Consider the following 15,602-nt stretch of genomic DNA (forward strand, 5'->3'; position numbering starts at 1 on the left):
AAAGCACTGAAGTTGGTGAGATCAAGTGAAAGAGTATTTCTGGTAAAAAACTCCTATTTCCCCTCACCTCCTTTTACCCTGACCAGGTACACAGCTCACGAAATACACTCAGAGCCATACACACTGGTGGACCTCTGCTAGTGAACTCAATCAATAGGAACAATTCTGAGCAGTGGTAACCCCTCCATGCATACTTCCATTGTCCCAAGGGATCAATATAATCAGTATCGCAGCTGGCTGCTGAGAAATAATGAGATTATGATAATGAAAAGGCAAGCTTCCCAAATTTTTTCTTAGTGCACGCCAAAACATCATGCTTTTCTACCCATCCATAAAGAACCAACCAGCAATATTTAAGTAAAAAGGATATAAAATGTATGTTTTTATCTATGATTTCTGGGACTTTAAACTTCTTTGCAATTGCAGTATTTCCTTCCCTTGAAAGCAACTGTGAGATTTGACTTCTTCATTCTGGGAAGGGAGGACACGCATGTTTAAAACTACCAAATTTTCCATAGATTTCTTCCAACCAGGACCAGCGTTTGCAAAAGCCTTGGGTTTGTATGTCAGCAATGCTTATCTACTCATGCTAAAACTCATGGAAGGGATACAGCTGATTAAAATCATGCATGTGTACTAAAAAGCCAAATTAATAGTTATATACTGTGCTTACTCAAATTGAAAAGCAGCATCCAAGTTCCCATCCTCTTTCCTAATACTCCTCTTGGACCCTCTTGAGGAACAGCACTGGGATCTCCCCCCCCCATCTTTTCCCAGAGAACACCACTGCTGTCAGTCACCTTTCAACAACTTAAGGTTATGACTGCCTTTATGGTTGCAATAAAATGCACTAACAGGTTATCTGGGTCCAGTGCTTCAAAGCAGCTGCACACAATCACGTCACACCTGATAGAAGAGCAACTCTAAAGGACAGGATTACCTGAACGAGGAGCTGCAGCGCACTGTTGGCACGCGACTGCATCGCGATGGGGGGGTGTGGGAAGGCCAAATGTTTATGAAAGGAATAAAGAGCATTATCATTGCTACAGTGCGCATGGGAACACTCACACTTTACCTACAGCGCTAGCAACAATCGCATTTTAGTGAGTTAAAGAAATGGATTATAAATGAATCTTACCTGGGAGGAAATGAGATGTCCAGTTCATACAATCTGTCTTTAAAGACTGACAGCTCTCTGTCAAACTCTAAAAGCTATAAGAGACAGAAATAAATGTATTCATTCTTTAATGCTGAACTGAAGCAATCTAAAAATACTACATTATATAAAAGCAAACAAACGGAGACTTTGGTTACACAGCTTGAGGTGTATCCCTCATATACTAGTTCCAAAACCATAGCGCAAAACAGTAGTATTTTGATACTTAAAACAGTTTGTTGAGAAAAGTGACCAGAATGTTCCTTTCCTCCCCAGTGAAACACGGAACGCCGGTTCTTCACAGCAGTGACCTATATGTGCACTTACTGTTTCAAGATGGGTGAACTTTTGAATTTTATTAGCAATCTTTTCAAAGATAAAGCAGAGCAGCATTACAGAAGCACAGCAAACTGATATGCTAATCAGCCCCCAGAAATGCCAGCACAAAGTATCATATTACTTCATATTATCTTTAGCTCAGATAAGAAGGTACAATAAACACAGGGATGTGCATGTCACTCTTGCTAAGCAAACACAAGCAGTGGTTCTGCACACTTATTTTGGGTGGTGCATGTCAGATAGCAGAAAGAGGGGTACATGACAGTGGGCAAAATGTGTTCCCAGGCAGCAGTCAAGACAGAGGACTAGAGGCAGATATTTAACAGAGATGTTCGTAAGTCTAGATTTAATGTCCTGTATAAACACTAGTCACCACCTAATTTGTTTTCCCCTGGCCCTCTACAGAGAAAATAAATACCTGCAATTGTTTGTGCATAAACACAAACCTGGTCATAACAAGTCAATGATAATCGTCCGCATTACACCAATAATTATTCTGATGGACATAAATGACCTTATTTTAGAGGCATGGCTGGTGTTAGGCCTGACATCCGAGTGAATTAGTGATTTACAAGACACAAAGCTCACACTCTGCACTGTTTACTGCCGGTTGCCGCTCTCAGTGCCACTTTCTATTTTGACAGACGTCATGCAAGCAGCATCCCGCAGGACGGTGGTGTGTTTGCCCACTGTTCATTAATCATGTCCCATCTCACAGCTGTGCTGATACCATTGTATGAATGGCAGAGGTTCCCAAAGAAATTGGATTGTGTCCCTCTTTCCCCTCTGCTGCCTCATAAATCATTCCTGAAATGTGCAATTAGCAGCTACTTGTACACATTAATTATCTGTGTGAAAAGCAGCTACCTGAGCACCTGCACTGCCCAGGAGCTCCTCTCCAAGGCCTTCAGCTTTCTCCAGTTTCTAGCTGCTGTATTGCTACACACATGCACTTTTACACCAGGATGCCAAGTAACAGGCAGCCTTTCCTGTTTTAGTGCTTCTCACACTACACGCGGTGACGATGCACAAGGAAAGATGCAAAAATACAAATAACTGCAGCCAATTTGTGCATGTTTTGACATCTGATCAAAAGCCCCAGTATTCCAGATTTTTGGATAAACTTCTATAAACATCTGTGTGGAAACTTATGGTATGTATCTAATAATATGCCCAATCCTAAAAAGGTTGGGGTAGAACAGACACTATCCTTATTGTAGCAATCTCGACATACTTCAGGAAAAAATGTTTTACCTTGCGTGTTTCTAAGCTGTGATCCTGTATTTAAGCATGTGTAGTAGATGCGTAGCCACAACGCATACTTACAAAGTGGCTATGAAAACAAACCTTACCATCTCCTTCCTGCTCCACATGCCTGCACCTTAAAGATACTGTCTGTCCAGCCTGAGTCCAGCACAGGAGAAGATCTGCCCTCCCGATTAAAACTTTTCTTTGAAGTGTATGTCTGTTACTACAGTGCAAATACATTTTTCCTGCTGTTGCCAAGTAAAGAGATCAGAGCAGGAGAGCAGGAGCATCAGGAGAAAGAAGGCTATTGCTGGAGTGTGAAAACCACAAAGACTGAATAACAGAACAATGCTCCACAGAACACAATGGTATAAATTACTCATGGGCATTCCAAGGGCTGGCAGTGGTAAATAGACGCATTGTCCTATCACACCAATTCACACTTCTAACATTTTCTATGTTCAGATTGCTCTTGCTCTGATGATACTTGCAAAGTAAATGAAGGCCGGGGGTTAGGGCACGAAGCCTTCAGATGTGTGTTATTATCCAAAGAAGTTCTGGATGTGTTTATGAGCTGCAGTGGCCCGTTCAGTTGTGCCTGTGCTGTGCAGATGAGCTGCTGACACTGTGACAGAAAGGACAGATAACAGGAACAAGGCTGTATTGTGTGCCCTGCTCTCTATCAGTTCCCCAAGTTCCCTCAGGTGTAGGGACATCTTTTCCCTGAAATGACAAAGCCAAAACCTCAGGATGACCCAGCTGGATGTCAAAGCCCAACTAGGTGTCTAGAAGAATTATTTAGGGAATGCCTATTGAAGACAATTCACCTCATGTGTAAAAAAAACATATTTTCACTGGATTATTTTCACAGACATATTTCATGCTCTATTTTAAACAGTCAGTTTTAACAAATGATTTGTTTTTCCTTGATATTAAGTGACTGTGTCACAGTACCTGTAACACCCTGTTCAAACGTGCCCATAAACTGTGCAGAGACATCTGTGGCTCTTAGGAAGGGCGTGACAAGGTCTGTGCAGTGTGAAGCCACTGAACAGCTTTCCCATATTTACCTGGTGGTACTGTAGACACTGGGGCAGAAACGACGGAAACTTGAACTTTTGAGAAGACTCTGGTTCATTTTTCAGTAGAAGAGCATGCTTTAACTATCACCTTTTTTTTTGGCATTAAAAGCACTTGGGCTCCCATTTAACCCTGTATTCTCAAAATGCTAGATTCCTGGTGAAAACCCATGGTGGTCACTAGGTCTTAGAATCATAGAATAGTTAGGGTTGGAAAGGACCTTAAGATCATCTAGTTCCAACCCCCCTGCCATGGGCAGGGACACCCCACACTAAACCATGCCACCCAAGGCCTCATCCAACCTGGCCTTGAACACCGCCAACGATGGAGCATTCACAACCTCCCTGGGCAACCCATTCCAGTGCCTCACCACCCTCTCAGTAAAGAATTTCTTCCTTATATCCAATCTAAACTTCCCCTGTTTAAGTTTTAACCCATTACCCCTTGTCCTATCACTACAGTCCCTGATGAAGAGTCCATCCCCAGCATCCTTGTAGGCCCCCTTCAGATACTGGAAGGCTGCTATGAGGTCTTCACACAGCCGCCTCTTCTCCAGGCTGAACAGCCCCAACTTTCTCAGCCTCTCTTCATACGGGAGGTGCTCCAGTCCCCTGATCATCCTCGTGGCCTCCTCTGGACTTGTTCCAACAGTTCCATGTCCTTTTTATGTTGAGGACACCAGAACTGCACACAATACTCCAAGTGAGGTCTCACAAGAGCAGAGTAGAGGGGCAGGATCACCTCCTTTGGCCTGCTGGTCACGCTCCTTTTCATGCAGCCCAGGACACAGTTGGCTTTCTGGGCTGCGAGCGCACACTGAAGCCGGCTCACGTTCATTTTCTCATCCATCAACACCCCCAAGTCCTTCTCTGCGGGGCTGCTCTGAATCTCTTCTTTGCCCAACCTGTAGCTGTGCCTGGGATTGCTGTGACTCAGGTGTAGGACCTTGCACTTGGCATGGTTAAACTTCATAAGGTTGGCATCAGCCCACCTCACAAGTGTGTCGAGGTCCCTCTGGATGGCATCCCTTCCCTCCGGTGTATCAACAGAACCACACAGCTTGGTGTCATCGGCAAACTTGCTGAGGGCGCACTCAATCCCACTGTCCATGTCACCGACAAAGTTGTTGAACAAGACCGGTCCCAACACCGATCTCTGAGGGACACCACTCATTATCAGTCTCCAGCCGGACATTGAGCCATTGACCACAACTCTTTGCGTGCGGCCATCCAGCCAGTTCTTTATCCACCGAGTGGTCCACCCATCAAATTGATGTCTCTCCAATTTAGAGACAAGGATGTCATGTGGGACAGTGTCTAACGCTTTGCGCAAGTCCAGGTAGATGATGTCAACTGCTCTGCCCCTGTCCATCAGTTTCGTAGCCCCATCATAGAAGGCCACCAAATTGGTCAAGCAGGATTTCCCCTTAGTGAAGAAGCCATGCTGGCTGTCACCAACCACCTCCTTGTTTTTCATCTGCCTTAACATTTCTTCCAGGAGAATCTGCTCCAAGAGTTTGCCAGGCACAGAGGTGAGGCTGACTGGTCTGTAATTCCCTGGGTCATCCATTTTCCCTTCTTGAAAATGGGGTTTATATTTCCCTTCTTCCAGTCGTCGGGAACTTCACCTGACTGCCATGATTTTTCAAATATGATGGCCAGTGGCTTAGCAACTTCATCCGCCAGCTCCTTCAGGACCCGCGGATGGATGTAGTCAGGTCCCATGGCCTTATGTATGTTTAGATTTTTAAGATGGTCTCGAACCAGATCCTCTCCTACAGTGGGCCTAGGGTCTTCATTCTCACAGTCCCTGCGTTCGCCTTCCAAGACTTGGGTGGTGCGGTCAGAGACTTTGCCAGTGAAGACCGAGGCAAAGAAGTCATTAAGAACCTCAGCCTTCTCCAAATCCTGGGCAGCCAGTTCTCCTAATATCTTCCGGAGGGGGCCTACGTTGTCCCTAGTCTGTCTTTTACTCGCTACGTACCTATAGAATCCCTTCCTGTTATCCTTAACATCCCTAGCTAAGTTCAATTCTAACTGGGCCTTAGCCTTCCTCACCTGGTCGCTAGCTTCCCGGACAACATCCCTGTATTCTTCCCAGACCGCCTGTCCCTGCTTCCACCTTCTATAAGGCTCTTTTGTCCTTTGAATTTTCCTCAGCAGCTCCTTATCCATCCAAGGAGGTCTCCTGGCCCTCCTGCTGCACTTCTTTCTAGTTGGGATGCAACACTCCTGAGCTTGTAGCAGGTGGTCCTTGAATAACTACCAAGAGTCTTGGGCCACCCTGCCCTCTAGGGCTGTATCCCATGGAACCTTACTAAGCAGGCTCCTGAAGAGACGAAAGTCTGCTCTCTTGAAGTGTAGGGCAGCGAGCTTGCTGCACGCTCTTCTCAGTGTCCCGAGGATCTCGAATTCGACCATCTCGTGGTCACTGCAAGCAAGGTTGCCCTGGAGCATCACATTTCCAACCAGCCCTTCCCTGTTAGTGAGCCGCAAGGTCAAGCACGGCACCTCTCCTTCTCAGCTCCTCTATTACTTGCAGAAGGAAGTTATCTTCCACACAATCAAGGAACCTCCTGGATTGCTTGTGCTGGGCTGTATCTTCACTCCAACAGATGTCAGGGTGGTTGAAGTCTCCCATGAGAACAAGGGCCTGTGAGCGTGAGGCTGCTCTTAGCTGCCTATAGAGCACTTCATCCACAGATTCCTCTTGATCAGGCGGTCTGTAACAGATCCCCACAATAATGTCCCCCATCGCTGCTCTCCCTTTAACCTTCACCCACAAACTCTCTGTTGACTGCTCACCTGTCCCCAGACAGAGTTCCATACTTTCCAGCCTATCCGTAACATAAATAGCAACTCCCCCTCCCTGCCTGCCAGGCCTGTCTTTTCTGTCTTGTCACAAACAGTTACAAATATCATTTTCCCTCAGTGCCACTCAGTAAGAGAAGGAACAGGATCTGACATCATCTGATTGTATTTGCTTTATGACAGGCACATGGGTGTCTGGAGCTCCTTAGCACTGCAGAAAATGCATGAAAATGATTATACGACAGATGATACTGAGGAGCAATCAGAATCTTACTTTAAAAACATATAACATTGTATTTAAACACACACCCCCAATATCCTCTAACCATGGCCATTTTCAGCACAAACTGCTCACTTATTTCCGTAGTGTACACTAAACAGCATTGTGAATAATGTCACGGCTATAACAGCAAACATCAGTGTGTCTGTCACTCTAAATGTTTTAAAAATGGCAAAGAAATTAAGTTCAGAGCCTAAAAATCAATATATTGTTCTATTTAATTCACTCATTATAAGATCATCCTTAAGAACCCAATCTTTAAGGCGTTACATGACGTGCTGGGGTAATTTGAGCAATTACGCAGATTTTGAAATGCTGGGGCTGGACGTTAATTCCAGAACTGTATGTCACAGGCAGTTCAGAAAACTGTTTTTTCCCTCAACTCAATTACACCAATGTATTTATACCCAAGCGATAGCAAGAACGATGCAGGACCAGTGTTTTATCTGCTGTAAGCATTGAGCTGCTGATGTTATGTCAAGATACGTGCTCTAAAATGTTCAGTGACCAGCCCAACATGAACGTTTGATTAATATCTTCCATATGAAAATACCACTCATATGTATGAGTAGTACATCTATAGCTGGCTGATACTCACGAGATGCAAGGGGATGCACCTTGGCAAATGCAGCCATGCAGGATGGGCAAGCAGCAGCCCCTGGCCTGTGGCCGAGAGAAAAAACTGACGGGGCAGAACATGAATTGCAAAACCAGGTTAAATCTACTGACAGGATTTTGCAGTTTGAAGTTCTGTATTTCCATTTAGCAAACTTCATGAGCCAAATGCATCAGTCAGTTTGTGTAGTCAAGCTCCTACTAACCTGCAGGGGAACTGGCTTGGTATCAACAAAGTTCTCTGCAAAGAATTAAAGAATGACTGCATCTGCAGTAAGGGATATTCCCTATTTAATTTAAGTAGAATTGAAAGCATTTAGGGCTGTTGCCTGCATCAGCTGCAGTGCCCATCACCTCCCAAGAGAATTGCCAAACTGTTGCTTTTCCAGGCAACTGTGCTGTCAAAGCTGCTGAAGAGTTTCAACTTGCCTCCCTTTTTCTCACCAGCACTATGATGTACAAGTGCATTCCTCTGCCAGGGTGAAGAGGGAGGCAATGCATGAGACCAGGGCACGTAGTCCTGCACAGGCACTGCCTGCAGAACCTGGACCCCACTCTGTAAGATGGATGGGCAGCAGGTTACTGCCGCTATAGCTCATGGGGCTCTATGTGGTGAAGCAGTGGGCACTTTGGGCAAAGATAATTGTTATCTGGAATACTAAATTTCAGAATTATGTAGCTTGATGGTAAGCAACATAATTAAATGTAGCTTAAAATATATAGTCAAAGGATTATAACAGAGCTTAGCCAGCTGGAGCAATCAAAGGAATTTTGCTTGCTTCATTCTCAGTAATGAGGCACTCTTGAAAGGTCAATGTCCACTGGTGTGCTGCAACAGGCCACCTCGGCTAAAATCACACACGTATGAACCCTTTTAAACAGGGCAACTTAATTCAGTCATTGAAGTAGAACAACAGCAATTACTCATCAAGACCTACAGACCAAAGTCAGAGCATTGGTAGATCAGAAGGTGATATTAGCAGCATTTATCAAATCCATCCCCAGGGCCCACCAGAGAATTCACAGCTGTGAAAGGGAAATGAAGTTTCAGAACAAAAAGAGGAAATAAGCACAAAGGAATGACCTTAATGAATTAAAGTATGTGGGCACTGGTCACTGCAACCTCCTCTGCCAGGCTTTGGAAATACAGTGATTTCATCCAGCTCTCCAGTTAGAGAAAAACATTTAGAAACTGATTCAGCAGTCTGCTGACTTCGAATGCAGGTCTGTGGAAATGCTGATCCCTCCACTTACCCATGAAGATGTCACACACAGCTCTGCCCTGGCCTTACTTGAAAGCTACTGTTTTCTCCAGCTAAGACGTTGTAAAATGATCCAGTACTGTGTATTTTGAATCTCAATAAAGCCATTCTTTAAAATCATGTTTCACAGGAAAAAAAAGCCAAAATTACTGACTATAAATGTACTACTTACACTGCTCTTGAATATTATTGTATTTCTGAGGATTTTTCTATACCTCCTGAATGGCAGTGTTGTCAAATCATGAATTCCTCCATAAATGTGGATATATGGCACACAGAGAAACTGTACCAACCACACTTTTCTCAGCATCAGAATAGGCATGGGCAGTATAAGACTGTCAGCACAAAGACTCCTTGTGCCTGTGTTAGTTTAGAAAATCTTTGATTTCAGTGGAAGCCTCCCCAAGAAAACCCTGTTTTGTCCTTGTTTTGACAATACACCTCTCTCTCTCAAGAGACATTCCCATGGTTTAAAGGACATGAACACTTTCGAAGAAGTATTCCAACTTTTTTAGAAAATTGCTCTCAAAAATACTTTTAAAAAATAATATTTCTGTTACAGAACTATTCAAGAGCTTGAAATGCCTGGAAGGAGCCACACTTTCTGTTGATGTCTATTGATCACCAGAGTAATTACTGGAGACTGCTACTGGCTCTGTCTCATTAGAGCTCCCTTCTCTGCCTCCCTGCCTGATTCCCCATGTTTCTCAGGCTCCTCACACCCACTGTGAGCAGGGCTGCAGCTGCACAGTGTGAGGACCACGAGCAGAGACCCTGGCCGGGGCAGACCCTGTGCCAAGACAGCAGGTTCAGCGGCGTGGTGCTGACCCTCCCAAATGGACACGTGCTCAGCTGAGGAACGTGCTCCAGGTTCAGGGCTTGGACCAGCACCAGGGGCTAACACAAACACTTCTCAGGCAGTAAAATGCAGTAGTTCTCGTTCTGAAAGACCCTTACTGCCTTACGATGCCTGTTGGTCCTGTAATACCTGAACACTGACTTAAACAAAACAGTGCTGTCAGTCTTCTCCCTTTATGTACCCCCTAACATTTTTCCAGTGGAGGCAGTAGCCCTCTTAGGTATTTCACATGCTCAGATTTTGGTTTTCCTAATTGTTCTGTGTTTGCCAGTGAGAACAATTTAGTGATAATATTTCCTGTGTCTGTCATTACTCATTAGCAGTTTATCCAAAGACATATCAACCAACCACTAACTTAGTTAAGCAAATGCAATTCCAAACACGGGAATGCTGGTTTTGAGTAACAGACTAGAGCACAAAGCCATCTTCCTACTAGTACTTTATAAAAATCAGGCATCTCAGATGACCACCATAAATAAAAGAGGCAGTTTCAGGATGCACAGGATTTCCTTATGACCAGTCCTATGTAACAATGGTCGTAAGCAATCAATTTCCTTCCTCTATCCTAATTTGCCCTTATACATCATATTCAAGATTTTATCTGGACAGGGGCTGGTTGTCTCAGTGGATAAACCTCTGCCTTTTCACCTCTGGGATCATGGTTCAAGTCAAACCCTGATGAAATGCACTTGATCGTCATAATCTAGTTCTTAGTGGACAGTATTCCCATTATCTTTAAAAGGGTCAGAGCCAAGGCCATTGGGAAGAGTGCATTGTGCTATATCTTGTCTGTTGATTAATACATTTTCAGTGACGCCAGATCTTTAACCTTCATGAGCACACATATTCTCACAAAAAGCTTAATAAAGATGCCTCATGGACTAAACCTTTCTGTTCAATTTGCATATTATTTCAGGATTTCCTGGGAATATTAATAAACCCACAAATACATTACTCATAATTTAAAAGTATGTTTGTCTGAACTGTTTGCAATAACACCCCTAAGTTAATCAGCATGATAACAGGTCACTTTAAATCATTACTTGGCATAGGACAAGACCTTGACAATCCATTTCTACAGCACATTATAGTTTTCTCCTCATACTATATCAGCTCAAACTAAATAGACAGACAGAATAAAGGAAATCTATCCTCAAAGACTGAGTTCACTGTTCAAAACACAGAAATTGAATAAGAATGTGCTTGCTATAGAAGTTTACCGTTTGTTCTCTACAGCAAGAGCTCTGCTGAAGGACTGCTGGCAGCAACGTGAAGCTCTTGGGTTATTCTTCGCCACTGTAGTAACTATTAAGATAAGAAACGGAACCACTTCTATGGCTATCTGAGATTTCCTGAGTAACCACGTCGAGTCTGTGTTGGTATTAATGCTGGTGATAACAGCAGTGTCCTCTGAGCCAACAATCACCCAGGAGCTGTTGTGGGCTGCCACCCTTGGTCCAACCTCTCCTGGCTGCTAGCCGCTGAGGTCGGCGCTGCCCAGGGACAGTCCCTGCCGCGGGCAGCAGAGGAGAGCAGGACACAGGGACAACCAGTGTCAGCTCAGCTTTGTAATCAGTCACCAGTTCCCATGAACCTCCGCGACAAAGGAGATTATGATTTTAGCAGGAATAACATGAGGCTCAACTCCTAAAACAATTAATTCACAGATCACTTTCATTACACAGTTGTGGTCAAAATCTTAAGGGCAGTATGTTAATTTCTATTTGGGCTGACTCTTCAAAATGGTTGATAGGAAAGATAGGAACGCATGCACCACTTCTCATTTCTGATTGTGGTTAAAGGTTATAAAACTATTTCTGATAATAAATAATTCCCCTGTAGTCATTACAAGTTTTTACAAACTTCAATATATTTATTTAACTGACTAACCACTTCAGACCAGAGAAGCCTCCTGTGTTCTCTGCACACTGTTCATGGGCACATCTCTGGAGCAGAAGGACACAATCGTGGTGCGCAGCACAGCTTGGCTGTAGCCCATTACCAAATCAGAGGAGATCAGCTTTTTCTAACCCAAAAGCAAAAACTACAGGCTGGGGGAGACTGGATGGAGCAACCCTGGGGAGGCAGACTTGGGGTGTTGGGTGAGGAGAAGCTCCCCATGACCCGGCTTCAGTGTGTGTTTGAGCCCAGAACCTCCCCGTGTGCTGGGTGCACTCCCAAACCGTGAGCAGCAGCTCAGGGAGGGGATCCTGCCCCTCTGCTGTGCTCTGGGGAGACCCCCCCTGCAGCCTTGATCCAGCTCTGGGGCAGCAGCACAGGAGGGACGTGGAGCTGTTGGAGTGAGTGCAGAGGAGGCCATGGAGATGCTGCAAGGGCTGGAGCAGCTCTGCTCTGGAGCCAGGCTGAGAGAGCTGGGCTGGGTCAGCCTGGAAAAGAGAAGGATCCTTAAGGGGAGACCTTAGAGCAGCTCCAGTGCCTAAACGGGCTCCAGGAAACCTGGAGAGGGGCTTTGGACAAGGGCCTGTAGGGACAGGCCAAGGGGAATGGCTTTAACCTGCCAGAGGGGAGACTGAGATGAGCTCTCAGGCAGAAGCTCTTCCCTGTGAGGGTGCTGAGGCGCTGGCACAGGGTGCCCAGAGAAGCTGTGGCTGCCCCATCCCTGGCAGTGTTCAAGGCCAGGTTGGACACAGGGGGTTGGAGCAAGCTGCTCTAGTGGAAGGTGTCCCTGCCCATGGCAGGGGTTGGAACTGGATGAGCTTTAAGGTCCCTTCCAACCCAAACCAGGCTGGGATTCTATTAACTTAAACTGGAACCTGTCTGACACTAATGTGAAACTCTACTTGTTGTGCCTCCTCTTGTCCTACCTTTCTCACTGCTGCTGTATAACATCCCTCCCTGTAGCACCCAGACACCACAGTTCTGTTGTAGTTACAGGAGTTACACCCTGGTCCACCTGATGCACTGTAACTTTGATGTACAATTCAGAACATGCCAATTAAATATTAAGACAGTTTTACATTACTGCTACAACTGTTTCGTCCTTTTTCTATCTCAACTCAGCTGGATAAATCTGGGTGTTTCCTTCTGAAAAAAAATGATACAGAATGGCCATTGCACCTCGAGGTAATAAATACAGGTGATTGCTAAGCTAACTTTGGAATAAGCTGCAGATAAATCTAAATAAGCCACAGATTAGTTTGGAAAAATCAGACCTGACAGATTACTGGGTACATTTCAAACAGAATTTCTGTTGAACAGATAATTTGTATCTAAACCACATTTTTCATAAAAAAATGCTCATTTTTATAAATATATCTTAAGATTCTTTTTTTGTTGATTACAATGTAAAAAAAAAGGAATAACTGTGTATGGACAATGATAAAGTTGCCTGTTGATAATAAATATTTGTCAGGTGTTGTCACATCTGTACACATTCCAATGTTACTGAAGAGACACCACACTGATAAAAAAAAATACCCTCGGAAAAATCAATGGATTTTGAGCTAAAGCAGTTGCTAAACACACAGAAAACATCTTTATCCAGCAGCCAGAGTGCTGTGAAAATTCCCAAGCCTTGCATTGGTACAGCTAAGGAAAATTTAATCTTCCCAAATACTCATCAGAGCACTCCATCCTGCAGACCTGACAGCTCCACTTATAATTAATTATACAATTTCGATGGGAATATCGACTAAACAAAGCTATAAATCATAGAAAAAGTCAATAGGCATGGACACATTCAATCATGTCCCGACCAATGATTACTACTCTTAAAATACAATAATTATTTTCAGGAGCCAGCTTGAATTAAATTTCTGTCAGGCTGGTACAAGACCAGCGGTTGATGAAGGATGCGATGGATTTTTTGGGTTGAATTCGGCACAGACACATTTATCCTTTCAGATAGGTAGTTTGTTTTTAGTGATCATGGTGCTGCGTGTTTAACTAGACCATGAAGATTAGATTATCTCCAATGGCTCATTATATCGTTTATCTTTTCCTTCCATGTTTGATCTGGAAGATTTCCTGCTTCTTGATGCATGAATGAAATGACTGCTGATTTTGTAATAGAATGTGCTTAAGTGAGATTCTGCCTATGCCTTCCCACACCACATGTGGGTATGGAAAGGCAACCGCAGTCATTGGAAATACCACCAGGATGTGTGAAATGGCAGCAGCAGGAATAGCTTTGCTCTGCTTCAGAAGTGTACTGGGAAAATGGAAAAGTGATATATTTGACGGGTTTAAAAAAAGTTAAAAAGTTTAGGGATGCTGGGGATGGACTATTCATCAGGGACTGTAGTGACAGGACAAGGGGTAACGGGTTCAAACTTAAACAGGGGAAGTTTAGATTGGATATAAGGAAGAAATTCTTTGCTGAGAGGGTGGTGAGGCACTGGAATGAGTTGCCCAGGGAAGCTGTGAATGCTCCATCCCTGGCGGTGTTCAAGGCCAGGTTGGACAGAGCCTTGGGTGGCATGGTTTAGTGTGAGGTGTCTGTGCCCATGGCAGGGGGTTGGAACTAGATGATCTTAAGGTCCTTTCCAACCCTAACTATTCGATGATTCTATAAAAAATTATGATAATCATACATGTAGAGGAAAATCTGGGACCGGGATGGGATCAGTATGGAAACAGGAATTGGGATTAGTGCTATTACTTTGAATTAAATATCCCCCAAACTGCAAAACATCAGTAAAAGAAACGCTCCATATTTCCAAAGGATTCATCTACCTCGTAAATTTAACAAACCAAACCCAAACCAAGCTATCTCACAGTAACTGTGTTTTGAAGATGTGCTGCCTGCAGACACACATGCCCCACACAACAGACACGCTATGAGAACGGACAGCATCCAATGAGCAGGATGGATGTCAACAGATGGCTCTGACACAGTTTTCTGCAGGTTTTCTTTGTTTAGTGCAGCCTGCAATATTCCTATAGCTCAGGATACTCAAAAGACCAAAGTTATTGGCTTACACACAAGATCCAGCACACGCTAGCATAGCTCCACTGATGACAGTGAAGCTGGCCCAATTTTCACAAGCAGAAGGTCTGGCCCAGGGCATCTGCAATAAGGCTCCCACATGCAATGTGCGCATTCCTGATGTTTATCTGTGCATAACTATAACTATTCATTTTTGGTTTGGGCTTTTTTTTGATGCTTAGTGTTGTTCCTTTAGACACATAGCCCCTAGAAACCTCAGATGAAATTGAGAAAGCTGCAAGCAGTGATACAGAGACCTTCCAGAATGAAGTGGTTACATTTTGAAATAAAATCACCTTAAAGAAGATACAAAGCCATTCTCCACAGAAAAATCACAGTCCTTATTACAGCTCAGAACATGAGTGTTCCTGTCTGCTTTCTCCTCATAGGAAGCCCTATATGATTGCCCAACCAGTGCCAGTCGGCTGCAGGCTTTGAGCTTTCTATTCTATTTATTCACATGTTTTTATTATTCTTTGTATGCTCAGCAGACCCAGGTATTTTCAGAACAGCTTGGCAGTAAGGACTTGTCCTAACTTATTATGGTGCACAATGAAGAGCTAGGAATGAAACAGGATGCTTGAAAAAATGCAGACCAGAGGACAGAGAAGAAAAATGTACTGTCATGTGCATTTAATTTACAATTTTTTCTATGAAAAAGCGGGTGAAGAGATGCCAAAGTTAAGGAGCTGTATGCAAGATAACTGGCTACATGAGGAGCAGTTACTGTGTTAGATGAATTATCTCTTCTCTTTCTGTAAACAAGAGGGCTGATGAGAAGAAGGGGCTGGGCAGAGAAACACAACCTTTATGGGAGCTTCCAACTTACTCCTTTGAAAGTGTTTAGCAATGAACTTACCGCAGTGCCGTTGTTATCTCTAAATACATCTTGATTAAAATAGTCAAAGAGCTTCTTTTCTAATTGTAGCATGACCTGAAAAAACAAAGAGAAGAAAGGTCAGTGAAGCTCCTGAACTCAGCTCCCCAGCTCCCCAGTGCACAGAT

The 15,602-nt window shown here is 44.0% G+C and overlaps 1 protein-coding gene across 1 annotated transcript in view; it reads right to left on the bottom strand.

The window, feature by feature from the left end:
* INPP5A (inositol polyphosphate-5-phosphatase A) overlaps positions 1-15,602 on the bottom strand; it is a gene marked incomplete at its 5' end in the record, with an annotated part of 219,221 nt that overhangs the window by 25,459 nt on the left and 178,160 nt on the right. Inside the window, 2 exons of the mRNA XM_080621714.1 lie at positions 1,139-1,212; positions 15,457-15,531. Of these exons, the coding sequence (XP_080477840.1) occupies positions 1,139-1,212; positions 15,457-15,531 (149 nt within the window). The remainder of the gene's footprint in view (positions 1-1,138; positions 1,213-15,456; positions 15,532-15,602) is intronic.

Source organism: Psittacula echo (genome assembly GCF_963264785.1).
Source record: "Psittacula echo genome assembly, chromosome: 6".
In the NCBI taxonomy this organism is placed as follows: Eukaryota; Metazoa; Chordata; class Aves; order Psittaciformes; family Psittacidae; genus Psittacula; species Psittacula echo.